This window comes from Protopterus annectens, chromosome 10.part0 (assembly GCF_019279795.1).
Source record: "Protopterus annectens isolate FY-2018-M chromosome 10.part0, PAN1.0, whole genome shotgun sequence".
Classification (NCBI taxonomy): Eukaryota; Metazoa; Chordata; order Ceratodontiformes; family Protopteridae; genus Protopterus; species Protopterus annectens.
Window position 1 is genome coordinate 1,759,999,086 of NC_056744.1, and position 17,595 is coordinate 1,760,016,680.

At 39.9% G+C, this 17,595-nt stretch overlaps 1 protein-coding gene across 1 annotated transcript in view; it reads left to right on the forward strand.

Moving 5' to 3' along the window:
- LOC122813990 overlaps window positions 1-17,595 on the forward strand; it is a 116,261-nt gene that overhangs the window by 43,564 nt on the left and 55,102 nt on the right. The window contains exon 2 of the mRNA XM_044086564.1: window positions 3,417-3,501. Within this exon, the coding sequence (XP_043942499.1) occupies window positions 3,417-3,501 (85 nt within the window). The remainder of the gene's footprint in view (window positions 1-3,416; window positions 3,502-17,595) is intronic.

A 17,595-nucleotide genomic window follows, 5' to 3' on the forward strand; every position in this document is an offset into this window, starting at 1 on the left:
GGCATGCCAACATGCAAAAAAAAATGCTATTTTTTTTTTGAATGTGCTGAGAATGTTTCTCAGCACATCCATGCTTGCTAATCAAAGTGGTTGTTGGTTTCAAAGTAAAGACATTGACATTTAGTGTGCAAATGATAGCTGTATTTTTACATATATATATATATATATATATATATATATATATATATATGTATATATATATATATATATATATATATATATATCTATATATATTTATATATATATATATATATATATATATATATATATATATATGTGTATATATATATGTGTGTATATATATATATATATATATATATATATATATAGATATATATATATATATATGGGCCTACCTGAAAACACCAACACGCAAAAACGCCGACAACGAGATAACCAACACCACAAAACCGAAAGTTCAAAAACATGAAACATCACAAGCCCGATAAACCACAATCCCGGAAGTCAACAAAACAAAACAAACACCTTTTCCGTAAAGCACACACACAACACAAGCACATAAAAAACCTTACAAACCTACACTAAACCTTACATACACAACTATCTATGCACTAACCTTAACCCAAACCCTAACCCTAAGGTCTGTCACTATCGCACACTCACCTAACCCGCGCCCTAACCCAAACTCACTTAACCCACCCCAACCCTAAAGTCTGTCACTATCATACACTTACCCTACCCGCACCCTAACCCTAACTCACTTAACCCGCCTCTAACCTTAAAGTCTGTCATTATCGCACACTTACCTTACCCGCACCCTGACCCTAACGTCCTTCACTATCACACACTTACCTTAACATGTCGGTGTTCTCAGCGTCGGGATTTTCAATTATCAGTCATCTCCATTGTCGATCATCCGGTGTCGGTTATCTCGTTGTCGGCGTTCAGTGTTCGGTGTTTTCAGGTAGACATATATATATATATATATATATATATATATATATATATATATATATACACACACACGCACACACTTTTTTTGGATGAGTATGCGCATGCATGGGACAACATTATAGTAGGTCTGCACTCTATAAGAAACGTGTCAAGTCCACCAGAGCAATGAAGTGTTGGTAGGAGATTTCTGATGAATCTGTGTAGCATGTGCAGTTAGGTACTGTGCAGATAGGGTATGGAGTGAGTGACTGATCTTGTGTTGTGCGTGTGGGTTGTAGCATGTGCAGGTAAGTACAGGGCAGGTAGGGTATGGAGTGAGTGACTGATCTTGTGTTGTGCGTGTGGGTTGTAGCATGTGCAGGTAAGTACGGGGCAGGTAGGGTATGGAGGAGTGACTGATCTTGTGTTGTGCGTGTGGGTAGCATGTGCAGGTGGGTACTGCAGGTGAGTGGAGTGACTGATCTTGTGTTGTGCGTGTGGGTTGTAGCATGTGCAGGTAAGTACAGGGCAGGTAGGGTATGGAGTGAGTGACTGATCTTGTGTTGTGCGTGTGGGTTGTAGCATGTGCAGTTAAGTACTGTGCAGATAGGGTATGGAGTGAGTGACTGATCTTGTGTTGTGCGTGTGGGTTGTAGCATGTGCAGGTAAGTACAGGGCAGGTAGGGTATGGAGTGAGTGACTGATCTTGTGTTGTGCGTGTGGGTTGTAGCATGTGCAGGTAAGTACTGTGCAGGTGAGGTATGGAGTGAGTGACTGATCTTGTGTTGTGCGTGTGGGTTGTAGCATGTGCAGGTAAGTACAGGGCAGGTAGGGTATGGAGTGAGTGACTGATCTTGTGTTGTGCGTGGGTTGTAGCATGTGCAGGTAAGTACTGTGCAGGTGAGGTATGGAGTGAGTGACTGATCTTGTGTTGTGCGTGTGGGTTGTAGCATGTGCAGGTAAGTACAGGGCAGGTAGGGTATGGAGTGAGTGACTGATCTTGTGTTGTGCGTGTGGGTTGTAGCATGTGCAGGTAAGTACTGTGCAGGTGAGGTATGGAGTGAGTGACTGATCTTGTGTTGTGCGTGTGGGTTGTAGCATGTGCAGGTAAGTACAGGGCAGGTAGGGTATGGAGTGAGTGACTGATCTTGTGTTGTGCGTGTGGGTTGTAGCATGTGCAGGTAAGTACTGTGCAGGTGAGGTATGGAGTGAGTGACTGATCTTGTGTTGTGCGTGTGGGTTGTAGCATGTGCAGGTAAGTACAGGGCAGGTAGGGTATGGAGTGAGTGACTGATCTTGTGTTGTGCGTGTGGGTTGTAGCATGTGCAGGTAAGTACTGTGCAGGTGAGGTATGGAGTGGTGACTGATCTTGTGTTGCTGTGGGTTGTAGCATGTGCAGGTAAGTACAGGGCAGGTAGGGTATGGAGTGAGTGACTGATCTTGTGTTGTGCGTGTGGGTTGTAGCATGTGCAGGTAAGTACTGTGCAGGTGAGGTATGGAGTGAGTGACTGATCTTGTGTTGTGCGTGTGGGTTGTCGCATGTGCAGGTAAGTACGGGGCAGGTAGGGTATGGAGTGAGTGACTGATCTTGTGTTGTGCGTGTGGGTTGTAGCATGTGCAGGTAAGTACGGGGCAGGTAGGGTATGGAGTGAGTGACTGATCTTGTGTTGTGCGTGTGGGTTGCAGCATGTGCAGGTAAGTACGGGGCAGGTAGGGTATGGAGTGAGTGACTGATCTTGTGTTGTGCGTGTGGGTTGTAGCATGTGCAGGTAAGTACGGGGCAGGTAGGGTATGGAGTGAGTGACTGATCTTGTGTTGTGCGTGTGGGTTGTAGCATGTGCAGGTAAGTACAGGGCAGGTAGGGTATGGAGTGAGTGACTGATCTTGTGTTGTGCGTGTGGGTTGCAGCATGTGCAGGTAAGTACGGGGCAGGTAGGGTATGGAGTGAGTGACTGATCATGTGTTGTGCGTGTGGGTTGTAGCATGTGCAGTTAAGTACTGTGCAGATAGGGTATGGAGTGAGTGACTGATCATGTGTTGTGCGTGTGGGTTGTAGCATGTGCAGGTAAGTACGGGGCAGGTAGGGTATGGACTGAGTGACTGATCATGTGTTGTGCGTGTGGGTTGTAGCATGTGCAGGTAAGTACTGTGCAGGTGAGGTATGGAGTGAGTGACTGATCATGTGTTGTGTGTGTGGGTTTATTAGCTGTGAGTAAGTAAAGGAGTGTAAAGTGTGTTTTGGCTATGTGTATAGGAGGTTATTAATAATTTTCTTGCTGGCATGTTTAGTGAGTATTGTGCAGGCAGAGTTTGGAGTATATGTTGTGCTTGGTGATTCATTATCAGAGGTTGTTAACTGACTTCAGGACCACAAGAATTACAGAGTCAGAGAATATTTGTACAGAGGTAAGCATGCCAGCTCAGCAGGAACCATGTGACTTCATATCATACTCAGAAGTGAAGCAGCGCACCATACCATCCAGCACTAAGCAATAACAAGGCTTCTTTTGTCTGATTGGCAGGTAATGTGGTTGTTATGGAGACGAACGCTCATCCTTTGTCTTCTGCTAGTTTTCAATGGAATTCTTCTTTTACAAGGTGCTGCAGGTAAGGACATCAGTAAAACAATAAAAAAACATGAATATGAATTCTTAACTGCTCTGTAAGAAGGCCACAATGTCACCCTTGAGGGAAATGTGTATAAATGAATTTGTCTTGCCTGTTGTTTTAACTGTATGTTCTTCAGAATTTTTATGTATTAAAGGTAAATTTCTTAAAGATTTCTTCTCCTGAAAGAAGTTGTCTATATAGAGTAAAAGCTCAATGTGGACCACTTTTTTATATTAATTGTGCATTGCTTTTATATGTTTACTTACGCGTAAAATTAAAACTTAAAATCCTTCTATTGTGCATATTTGTCCGTACTTATTGGAAGAAAATACCTAGTTATTACACATAGTACCTACAAAGGTATCAACAGGCAGGCAGATATATTTATTTACAGTGGACCTATCCCAAAGTTCATAGGTTCATAGGTTGGTACTAGGCTATCGGCCCTGGGGCCTATACAAGCCTAGCCATAACAATTCCCTGGATATTTCTTCCCACAATATTTACTTCACTGGACCCCTGTCTAGCAGGGTGACTGACATGATCCCCGGGGTGAATTTCCTATCTCCCATCCAATCATCAAGGTTCCTTTTGAAGAGGGCCAAGGAGGTGCTCTGCTTGACATGTATGGGCAGTCTATTCCAGAGTATGGGGAGTCTCTGTGTCAGGAACCTATCCCTCCAGCATGTTTTGTTCGTTGTGATGACAAGGTTTAGATCCCTGGAGCATGTGGCTCTGAGGGATTGGGATTTCTTTAAGTGGAGCATGTCCAACAGCTCAGGATTTGACATGGCCTTGTATGTTAAGCAGAGATCACCTCTGAGTAGACGACATGCCACAGCGTATAGCTGGAGTTTTTTTAGATGGTCAGCATAATGGCAGCTGCTTTAGGCCTGTGATTCTTTTAGTGAGGTATTTCTGTGGCCTTTCCAGCTGTTGCAGATGTCTTGTGAGGTACATACCAAACAGGGCATTATACTCTATAATGGGTCTAATGAGGGATGAATACAGTGGGACAATGACCTCCTTTTTTTCTGGATGAAAAGCCCTTAGTGATGAGGTGTGCCACATAGAAGGATTTCCTGACTGTTGTGGCGATGTGGTTATCGAAAGTGAGACCACTGTCCACCTGTGTCCCTAGGTTTCTCATCAAACTTTCGATGTTTAGTGTACTGCCACCTATGTGGTAATTCATGGGTACATGTTTTTTTTCCAGAGGGCATAACTATACATTTCTTGGCATTAAGCTTGAGCCCATGGCTCTGGCACCAGGCATCTGTTTCTGTAAGTCCCTTTTGTAGAATATCCACATCATTTGGGGATTCAATAATGGCTCCCAGTTTGCAGTCATCTGTGAACTTTGTTAGCCAGAGTCCCTTAGTGTTGGCCTGTACTTCAGAGAAGTAGATGCCAAACAAGAGTGGTCCCAGGACTGAACCCTGAGGTACTCCACTTGTCACTTGTCTGGAGCTGGATTTGGAGTCGGCTACTTTTGCAGTCTGGGTTCTGTCAGTAAGCCAGTTGGCAACCCATCAAGTGACGTAGGGATTTATGCCCAGCTTAGTAAGTTTATCTATGATTCCAGAGTGGGGGATGGTGTTGAAGGCCTTGGTGAGGTCCACCACTGTGTGGACCGCCTTACCCTCGTCCACAGCTCTGGAGACTGATTTGAAGAAGTCAATCAGATTCAGGAGACAAGATCGGCCCTTCACAAACCTAAACTGGGTGGGGTCCAGTGTTTGAAGGTTGCCAATGTCTTTCTTTAGAAGTTCCATGATAATGTGTTCCATGCCCTTGCACATCAGGCTTGTCAGACTGATGGGACGGTAGTTCCCGGGATCCAAGGCGGATCCCCCCTTGTGGAGTGGGATAACTGCAGCTGTGCGCCAGTCAGTGGGCACAAAGCCTGAGGTGAGGCTATGATTAAACATGACACTTAGGTGAGGTGCCAGTTCATTTTGTAGCTCATGTAGTACACAGCCTGGGATGTCATCTGGTCCCATGGATGCTGTATTCGTAGCATCCATGTATTAACAGAATTTTAAATCTGTATCCATCTGGACAAGGCATCTTTATTTTTTTTTATCTATTTATTTAACATTTGTTGACCGGGAAAGTCCGACTAGGTTCCACAGATCCTGTTTTCAGCGGAGGTCCGGGGAGAAATGCTCCATCTATTAATACTATATCTGTATCAGTTGTATCCACCTGCACATGTACTACTGCTTACCTACATAAGGTACAGCTCTACAGAAGGTGTCTGTCCTGCTTCTCATATTTCTTTGTAGACATCTACACACAGTATCCATATGTCTTTATGCTTGACTGTCTGTCTAATTGGCCATAGACTGCATCTGTTTATCTCTACACATAATACCTAGCAATTAATTTAGACTAGACTGTTCTTTCACTAATCTTTGCTGTGTAAATGACAACATTCAGGTGTTACATGTGTACTTAGGTTCATAGATTATAGGTTCATAGATCAATACTAGGCTAACTGTCCTTGTGAGCCATTTTAAGCCTAGCCAATTATCCCTTGGGAGACTTGAACCCTGCACCTTGTGTTTGTAAGGCAAACACCTTAATCATTAGGCCACCCTCCCAACCCTGAGCATCCAGACTCTGTCAGGAGAGAGCAGGTGGATGTGCTATCCCATCTACACAGCTTCCTGTTTTCCTCTCATCATAAGTATAAGGTGGATTGAATCCATGATTCTGATCCTGGCCATGTGGTAGATGGGAACAGAATAAAACAAGCAGCTATACTTTGCGTGCAGAAAAAAAGCTGTAGCTACCTCATGCATTTTACAGCAGTAGAGCTTTGTAAGGAGGTAGAACAGATGGGCAGTAAATGAAGTAACAGCTCCGTGGTGCAATCAGCAATGTGAAATGAACTGTTGAAGGAGAGCAGTCATTGGAAAGAGAATAATGATGTTTAACAATATGGGCTCTTGGGGAAGGGCTGTGGGCAGAAGAATGGCAGGAATTTTAAAGTTTAATAAGACATTCAAGAGAATCAGAAAAGGTAGGTCTCTCTCTTATGAAAGAAGACTAGTGAGATAAAACACACACCAACACATGCACACACACACACACACACACACACACACACACACACACACACACACACACACACACAGAGGCACACAAAAATTATGTTATAATAACATATAACAGGTTTTCTGTAAGTGCTTGGGGCAGAAGAGGCTGCTTTGGGGGTAGGGACAAAGAAATGGATTTAAGAGGTGAGTTAACAAACAGCTTTAGCTCATCCTTTGATAGAAAACTGCTCAAACTAAGTGGGGAACCAGGAATTACCTACTGTCAGTTTATGTCTTTCTGTGGAAAGTATAAGATGTTATTTCAAATCAAAACAGCCAGTTTGGAAATGTAACTAAATGAATTTATATTTGTTTGTAATTAAGAGAAATAGGGCTTAGCATTAAGAATGTGTGTGTGTGTGTGTGTGTGTGTGTGTGTGTGTGTGTGTGTGTGTGTGTGTGTGTGTGTGTGTGTGTGTGTGTGTGTGTGTGTGTGTGTGTACATCTGTATGTCTGGAGGTGTAAGAAGAAGAAACTTTTCATAAGTCCAACAATTCGTCACCAGGTATTTTACAATTTGTCTTTTGTATTGAAGTTTATTGTATAACAGCACAGCTGCACTGAATAACCCATTAATATTTGTTTGGGGTCTGTCATCTTTCCCCAGTATGCAGGGACCTCAGAATTTATTTATTTATTTTATTTTACATTTGTTGACTGGGAGTGTCTGGCTGACCTATTGCTCTTTTTTCAGCAGAGGCCCGGGGAGAAAAGCTCCAAAGATATGCAATGCAATAAAAATAGCAATACAGATACATTTCAATAAAAATAGCAACAGAGAATTTTGGTAGTTAAAATATGCAAGCTACATACATGTATATTGTTGACAGATAAAACAATACTATAAACAAAAGGAGAATGTTAAAAAGTAGAATAAGTTGTATGTTTTGCTTTAAAAAGAGAGTTGAGTAAATATAAGATTTTGTATGCAGAGTAGCAGAAACTTAAAAGGTTACATAAGAAATTCAGGGAGAAGAGTATAGAAGAAGCTTTGCAGGCTGCATAGGAAGCATAGGATGAAGTAGTTAATGGTAAGTTTTAGTAAGTTAGTTTGACTGCACTATAAAAGGTAGGTAATAATCAGGGAGGGTGAGTACAATGGCAGGACCAGTGTTTCTTAAAGTTGTCTTTAGTTGCTAGCTTAAATTGTTTGGGGTGAGTCAGGGACCTATTTCTAGTGGGAGTTTGTTCCATGCAATAGAGGGATGGTAGCTATATAAGTTGCACTCTGTATTGGATTTGGGTTTGTGGAATTTTAGTAGGTCTTGGGTTACTTACAAGAAGTAACAGGTGTCCCTTGCGTATCAGATGTAGGTGGTATAAGCCCTCATAAAACCTCATTTGTAATAATTTTTCTTTATTCAGTAAATGTCATTTCATTGATATTTTATGTGACTAGCATTTAGTGAATAGTGAAAATAGTGGATTCTAGATTCATTCACACTTCCTTATTTGACCTCGATCCCTTACTTCCCATTTCTCATGGATTCTAGATTCATTCACATTTTCTTGGTTGATGATCCCGTACTTCCCATTTCTTATGGATTCTAGATTTATTCACATTTCCTTGGTTGATCTTGAGCCCTTACTTTCCATTTCTCATGGATTCTAGATTCATTCACATTTCCTTGGTTGATCTTGTTCCCTTACTTCCCATTTCTCATGAATTCTAGATTAATTCACATTTCCTTGGTTGATCTTGATCCCTTACTTCCCATTTCTCATGGATTCTAGATTCATTCACATTTCCTTGGTTGATCTTGATCCCTTACTTCCCATTTCTCACGGGTTCTAGATTCATTCACATTTTCTTGGTTGATCTTGATCCCTTACTTCCCATTTCTCATGGATTCTAGATTCATTCTCACTTCCTTATTTGATCTTGATCCCTTACTTCCCATTTCTCATGGATTCTAGATTCATTCACATTTCCTTGGTTGATCTTGATCCCTTACTTCCCATTTCTCATGGATTCTAGATTCATTCACATTTCCTTGGTTGATCTTGATCCCTTACTTCCCATTTCTCATGGATTCTAGATTCATTCAAATTTCCTTGGTTGATCTCGATCCTTTACTTCCCATTTCTCATGGATTCTTGATTCATTCACATTTCCTTGGTTGATCTTGATCCCTTACTTCACATATCTCATGGATTATAGATTCATTCACATTTCCTTATTTGATCTTGATCCCTTACTTCCCAATGGTAATCTGGATTGAGAGGTAGTATCCAATATTCTCAGGTGAAATGCCATACATCTGGAATCAGAAGGAGGTAACAGCAGTAGCAGTTCCTAACCCCACTGGATATAACTTAAAATGAGAGATTTTTGATCTACCATGGTGCAATGCACATCTGGAGATCACCTTAGTGCATGTGGTCACAACAGCAACAGATTTTGTCAGTGATTAATTTTCAAAAAGATTCTCCTTGGTACAGGTTAACAACACAAAGCATATACATTAGTAAGCATGGTGACATTAGACATTAATGCATTTAATAGGTAGAGCGAGAGATAAAATGAGGACCTAAGAAAATGTGACACATAAGGAAAAGTAATATGTGGACTTCTAGATTTTTTGAAAACTACAGGTAAGCACAGGGAGGAAGAATATAGTTGTAAATGGATGTCTCACCAATTACTTTTCTAACCTAAACACTAGAATGTTAATGAGTATGAATCTGGCCACTGTCACATTTGCTCACTAACTTGTGCTATTTGAGATATGAAAAAAAAAGAATATCCACTTGTAAAGTACTCCTGTTTTAAGGGTTCCAATCTCCTTTGAAAGTGGATTAATGACCTAGCAGGAATATCAATAATATTAGATAGGCTATTATCTTAAGCCAGACTCAGACCTAGTCTCAGCATCACCCATTGCAGCAAATCTCAGGGATTCATTTTCACTGCGGCAGACTCAGACCTAGTTTCAGCATCACCCATTGCAGCATATCTTAGGGATTCATTTTCACTGCGGCAGATTTAGCCCTAGTCTCAGCATCACCCGTTGCAGCGAATCTCAGGGATTCATTTTCACTGCGGCAGACTCAGACCTAGTTTCAGCATCACCCATTGCAGCAAATCTCAGGGATTCATTTTCAATGTGGCAGACTCAGACCTAGTCTCAGGATCACCCGTTGCAGCAAATCCCAGGGATTAATTTTCACTGTGGCAGACTCAGACCTAGTTTCAGCATCACCTATTGCAGGAAATCTCAGGGATTCATTTTCACTGCAGCAGACTCAGACCTAGTTTCAGCATCACCCATTGCAGGAAATCTCAGGGATTCATTTTCAATGCGGCAGACCCAGACCTAGTCTCAGCATCACCCATTGCAGCGAATCTCAGGGATTCATTTTCAATGCGGCAGACTCAGACCTAGTTTCAGCATCACCTATTGCAGTGAATCTCAGGGATTTATTTTCAGTGTTGCAGACTCAGACCTATTCTCAGCATCACCTATTGCAGTGAATCTCAGGGATTTATTTTCAGTGTTGCAGACTCAGACCTATTCTCAGCATCACCTATTGCAGTGAATCTCAGGGATTTATTTTCAGTGTTGCAGACTCAGACCTATTCTCAGCATCACCTATTGCAGTGAATCTCAGGGATTCATTTTCAATGTTGCAGACTCAGACCTAGTCTCAGCATCACCTATTGCAGTGAATCTCAGGGATTTATTTTCAATGTTGCAGACTCAGACCTAGTCTCAGCATCACCTATTGCAGAGAATCTCAGGGATTTATTTTCAATGTTGCAAACTCAGACCTAGTCTCAGCATCACTCGTTGCAGCGAATCTCAGGGATTTATTTTCAGTGTTGCAAACTCAGACCTAGTCTCATCATCACTCGCAGTGAATCCCAGGGATTTATTTTCAGTGTTGCAGACTCAGACCTAGTCTCAGCATCACTCGTTACAGCGAATCTCAGGGATTTATTTTCAGTGTTGCAGACTCAGACCTAGTCTCAGCATCACTCGTTGCAGCGAATCTCAGGGATTTATTTTTCAGTGTTGCAGACTCAGACCTATTCTCAGCATCACCTATTGCAGTGAATCTCAGGGATTTATTTTCATTCCTTCTGCATGGGACAATGACATATTATATCAAGAGAACACTTCACTCCTCGTCAGATGAAACCTCACTACCTGTTTTCCTCTTTATGCCTCAACAGAGTGATGCCTTATGAAATAAGGAAACTCTTCTTCAGACTACCCTCTGTCATCAGCCAAGGAAAAGGGAAGGGTCCAGAGTATTCATCTTAGATCTTAGAAGATGACTGCTCTGTTAAACTTTGACATAGAATTTTGAAACTTTCCACATTTGTTTCATATGCCAGCTATGTGTATCAGCTATAAGAATGACAATGTAAGATGCGCACCCAGCAAGTAGTGACAGATACATTCGACTTTTCCATAACCTCATTGAAATCTTGAAAAGGTAATTTCAAAACAATGACTAGAGTATATGGATACATATAGGACAATTTTCACATTCTGAGCAGTTCCTACTTTGGCCATAGTACAATGAAAAAATATCCACCATCCAGTCCATTTTAAATGCCATTTGCAGAGTCATCACACTTTTCTCAAGAAATGAACTGCACTGCAAAACCATGGAAAAAGCTAACTGACTGTCAAATAATGTGTTTACTTTCTATTAGTCTCTCAACTATTTAAACTGATCAAGAATGACTCCTTCCCTCCACTAGCTTCCTGACTATGTAGAGATGCATCAATACTCAACCCTGAGACATCGTAACCATTCATGTCCTCTCCTCCATACCCTCCATACCTCTCAATTGTACTGATTTTCACTGACCGTCCATATTTTTGCCACATATTTTTGGTTTGTTCTTCATTACATTTGTGATTTTTTTGGATTTCTGTGGCAAATCATTGAAGTCTGAATTCACTAAATAATGACAGTCATTGGAGTTTCAGACTCTGACTAATTCAGAAAATGCATGGTAAAGAAGACCTTTTATTCTAATAACTTTCTAAGTTTATGAGCAGTATTTAAAATTTATGCCTATTCTTGAGGCTTTCTTCTCCCATTATTTTTGGCTTTGTCCCGATTTTTTGTACCAAGATGTTGGGAGCTATGCGCCCTCCCCCACTAAAGAAGGCTTCATTTCATGAACCGTACTTTCTCATTCCTTGGTCCCAAACTGTTAGAATTTTTCTTTTTTTCTTAAAAATCATTCCTCTTACCATGTTTTCCATTCACAAATAAAAGCAAATTTCAAGACTCTATAAAATGCAACTGCTATTTCTCTGGTCATATAACTTAACCTCTGCATTCCCTCCTTCTGTCTACATGCCTTGCTCTGACTCTCTTTTTGATTGTGATTCGTTCAGCATTCCAACTCTGATGCCACTCTACATTTAATGTGTGTATATATACTGTGTGTATTCAGTCACTCTGTAGAAAATGTAATCGATATACTGCCCTTATACCCTGAAGCCAGCCATGATATTCCCTTTCTATATGATGTATGTATATATTGCATTTTGTCACTCTCTCTGTATATAATGTCATGTAACTATTGTGTGTTCCCCTGGCTGCCATGATATTCCCTTTCTGTATGGTGTATGTATATATTGCATTTCGTCATTCTGTCTGTATATAATGTCATGTAACTATTGTGTGTTCCCCTGGCTGCCATGATATTCCCTTTCTATATGATGTATGCATATATTGCATTTCATCATTCTGTCTGTATATAATGTCATGTAACTATTGTGTGTTCCCCTGGCTGCCATGATATTCCCTTTCTATATGATGTATGTATATATTGCATTTCGTCATTCTGTCTGTATATAATGTCATGTAACTATTGTGTGTTCCCCTGGCTGCCATGATATTCCCTTTCTATATGATGTATGTATATATTGCATTTCATCATTCTGTCTGTATATAATGTCATGTAACTATTGTGTGTTCCCCTGGCTGCCATGATATTCCCTTTCTATATGATGTATGTATATATTGCATTTCGTCATTCTTTCTGTATATAATGTCATGTAACTATTGTGTGTTCCCCTGGCTGCCATGATATTCCCTTTCTATATAATGTATGTATATATTGCATTTTGTCAGTCTCTCTGTATATAACATCATGTAACTATTGTGGATTCCCCTGGCTGCCATGATATTCCCTTTCTATATGATGTATGTATATATTGCATTTCATCAGTCTCTCTGTATATAACATCATGTAACTATTGTGTGTTCCCCTGACTGCCATGATATTCCCTTTCTATATTCCCCTGGCTGCCATGATATTCCCTTTCTATATGATGTATGTATATATTGCATTTCATCAGTCTCTCTGTATATAACATCATGTAACTATTGTATGTTCTTCTGGCTGCCATGATATTCCCTTTCTATATGATGTATGTATATATTGCATTTCATCAGTCTTTCTATATATAATGTCATGTAACTATTGTATGTTCCCCTGGCTGCCATGATATTCCCTTTCTATATGATGTATGTATATATTGCATTTCGTCATTCTGTCTGTATATAATGTCATGTAACTATTGTATGTTCCTCTGGCTGACATGATATTCCCTTTCTATATGATGTATGTATATATTGCATTTCATCAGTCTCTCTGTATATAACATCATGTAACTATTGTGTGTTCCCCTGGTTGCCATGATATTCCCTTTCTATATGATGTATGTATATATTGCATTTCATCAGTCTCTCTGTATATAATGTCATGTAACTATTGTGTGTTCCCCTGGCTGCCATGATATTCCCTTTCTATATGATGTATGCATATATTGCATTTCGTCAGTCTCTCTGTATATAACATCATGTAACTATTGTGTATTCCCCTGGCTGCCATGATATTCCCTTTCTATATGATGTATGTATATATTGCATTTCATCAGTCTCTCTGTATATAACATCATGTAACTATTGTGTGTTCCCCTGACTGCCATGATATTCCCCTTCTATATGATGTATGTATATATTGCATTTCGTCAGTCTCTCTCTGTATATAACATCATGTAACTATTGCGTGTTCCCCTGGCTGCCATGATATTCCCTTTCTATATGATGTATGTATATATTGCATTTCATCAGTCTCTCTGTATATAACATCATGTAACTATTGTATGTTCTTCTGGCTGCCATGATATTCCCATTCTATATGATGTATGTATATATTGCATTTCATCAGTCTTTCTATATATATAATGTCATGTAACTATTGTGTGTTCCCCTGGCTGCCATGATATTCCCTTTCTATATGATGTATGTATATATTGCATTTCGTCATTCTGTCTGTGTATAATGTCATGTAACTATTGTGTGTTCCCCTGGCTGCCATGATATTCCCTTTCTATATGATGTATGTATATATTGCATTTCGTCAGTCTCTCTCTGTATATAACATCATGTAACTATTGTGTGTTCCCCTGGCTGCCATGATATTCCCTTTCTATATGATGTATGTATATATTGCATTTCATCAGTCTCTCTGTATATAACATCATGTAACTATTGTATGTTCTTCTGGCTGCCATGATATTCCCATTCTATATGATGTGTGTATATATTGCATTTCATCAGTCTTTCTATATATATAATGTCATGTAACTATTGTGTGTTCCCCTGGCTGCCATGATATTCCCTTTCTATATGATGTATGTATATATTGTATTTCATCAGTCTCTCTGTATATAACATCATGTAACTATTGTGTGTTCCCCTGGTTGCCATGATATTCCCTTTCTGTATGATGTATGTATATATTGCATTTCATCAGTCTTTCTATATATAATGTCATGTAACTATTGTGTGTTCCCCTGGCTGCCATGATATTCCCTTTCTATATGATGTATGTATATATTGCATTTCGTCAGTCTCTCTGTATATAATGTCATGTAACTATTGTGTGTTCCCCTGGCTGAGACTGCACTGGATCCAGTGGGATCAGTGTTTGACCCCCATTAACAAATTCAAAATAAAAATAAATAAATAAAATATTCTGGTCTGTAAGTTAATCCATACATTATTGCATGAACTTGATATTCCTATTGTTACTACAGTCAAAGCATTTGTCTCGGTCACCTATACTGGTACTTTCATATGGTATGCTTTCTCGGATCCAAGGTTAGCTCTCTGACTGCTTTGTCTTCCCCTGCCTGTAACACTGGAGCAGTCCCTAAAGGCTTATCGATTGGCCCACTTCGATTTTTACTGTATGTTAATTATCTTAATAGTGGCCAAGCTGACATTTCTCTCAGGTTACCTGCACGTGACATTATCAGTCTGTACTTTATAAATGTAACATTCATCTAGGAAGACATTAGTAATCTAGTGATATGCAGACATTACCTTGGGGTGAATGGTTTACAAGCTGTTGATGGGAACTGAACCTACTGATGATTATATGATTAGGTATTCGTGATTATCTTGGAATTGTCCCACATGGCTATATATTCAAATGGGTTTACCTTTACAAGGCCAAACCACAGTGGTGCGATTGGTCATATGAGCGAATCATAACCACGGAAATGAAAACAGCGACAGTCCAAAATGTTCGAAAATCAGCAAATTGAAAAGCAGATTCGCTGATTTTCGAACATTAATGTTGGAAAAAAATGTAATTAGGTTTAAATCAGGGGGGCAAGCCCACCTGCACTCCCTATGTGGAGGGCAAACCCCCCCACCCCCCACTTTAATATTCTGACTCTGTGATCGCACTACAGTGGGGAAAGGGACCATTTCCCGATCTCCGCTATATTGCAATCTGCCCCAAAATGCCGAACGTGCAATGAGTAAATGTCAATGTGCATTCGCTCATTGCACATTCGATCCTTTTTCCATTTGGCATTTGCAAACTTTGCAAACTGCCTTTCGGACAATTGCTGTTCGCCCTTGTGTAATACACACACATGAAGGTAAACCTTTCAAATGTCCTAACAGAGTCCGGCACTTAAATCTGGAAGTACGATAACTAACAGGAAGGAGATGTGTTGCTTTAACAAATTTATTTTCACAGATTTACACTCAGCCCTGCTTGTAAAACTTGAACAATGCTGCAGTAAAACAGCCAGATGTGCACTAACTTTCCCATGAGTACCCATCACTGTACTCCTCTCAAACAACTTAACTAAGTCGAATTCCCTTAATACTTCAAATACTGCCAACTAAACGGGACCCGTACAATTCTGCATTTGAATAACAGCTGTCCAGCCTTAATTACCCCTACTCCAGTGCTATCAGCCTTAAATACCCTACACCAGTGGTATTCTCCCCTCAGAAATTCCAGTTCCTCTAATAAATACCACTCACTTACAAACCGTTCTCATAGCTTCCATGCTGATTCTCTTTACTTAAACTATGTTGTTAAGATTTGGAGTAAAGGACTAACCGTACCTCAATACACCACAACTTCTAATCACTTTAAAATCATTCCTGTCGGATTCATGGAGCTGTCACTGTATTCCACCCCTAGCTAAAAGCTAAACCACCTGCAACTCATTGTCTTCACTTCTCCATCAGTCTTGCTATCTTTTCACTGAGTTACATACTGAAATCAGTCAACAACCAAAACTTTGCTTCATATCCTAATTAACCAACTCCAACCTACTGCACAGCAAGATGCATATAGCCTTCTTCTAATTTCCACTTCTCCTGAATTATCTAAACCATCTGACTACATAAATGCCCTTCTTGAAAGTGGAACAAGATTCCTTATGCTTTATGTGTTCTTTTCTTGTGTATATTTTGAGTAAACATTTTGGGTTGTTCTATTGTGGAGCTGTTCTCACAGGCCTTCACTGAAAGGGAAAATCAGTAAGTACTGATTTTCCTGCTAAACAAATGCAAATACATAAATAAATAAATAAATAAATACATACATTATTGAGGAGTAATATAATAAATCCTGCCATCACTGCCTATTCTCTTCCCATACACTATTTAGCTGGGTTTGTAGGAAGGTTTCTGTCTACCTCAGTGGTCGAGGTCTCCCTGATCGAATTACTTTCAGTGATAATTCAGGAAAGAAGATATTCATCTTTAGCGGACCCTTCAAAATATTTTAAAACACACCTGGACCTCCATCGGAACTTTACTATATCTCAATGTTCATTTTAAAATTCTGCAAGACCCCCTTGGGGTGCCCTATAAGAATGACGGTCTTAAAATCCATTTTTTTCAAGGACTACACCTTCCTTATCCATTTGGAATATGGCCTTTGCATATTATTGAACTTCTTTATAATCGGTCATATGATAGGTCATATGGGAGGGTGAAAATCCCAAGAACTCCCCTAAGATGATGATGCAGAAAGACAAGATGGTGCTTGCTATGTATTTGTCTGAGGCCTTGAAGCCACTGGTCTTGAGCCATAGTCTTCCATCACCATGAATGATGTCATAGCAATTGGCTTTAACAATTGGCTGAGAATTTGGTATCATTTTAGGGTGATACAGCATGGGTCCATGTGGGAGGAGATGCTGATGGAGTACACTTCTCTCAGCGTCGCTTTCATATCATACTGGATAAACCTTTTTCTGCACCCCTCCCCCCACATTGCCTTGTTTAGATAGAGTCCATCTCTTAGACTTTCTATTGTAATAAATTTTAATTCAAATAATATGAAGGTGACACTACTCACTGCTTGGAATCTAAACAAAATTGTTTCCAAACTTATGGTATTTCTACTGCTCAAGCACTTTCATATTTGTCTAATTACAGAGAATTGGTTTTACTGTAGTACAAGAACTCTATTTATACCTCGGCTCAACAACCATCATGCTGTCAGACCTACTAGTAAGCCAAGGAAAGAATCTGTCTTTATCGGGGACCTTATTATCTCACATCAAATAGATTCATAGGTTCGTAAGTTAGTACCAGGCAATGACCACAAAGACCTTTTTAAGCTTAGCCATGCATCCAGGTGAAAATCAGGGTCTATATTAAAAGCCTAAAAGCACTAAACATCGAG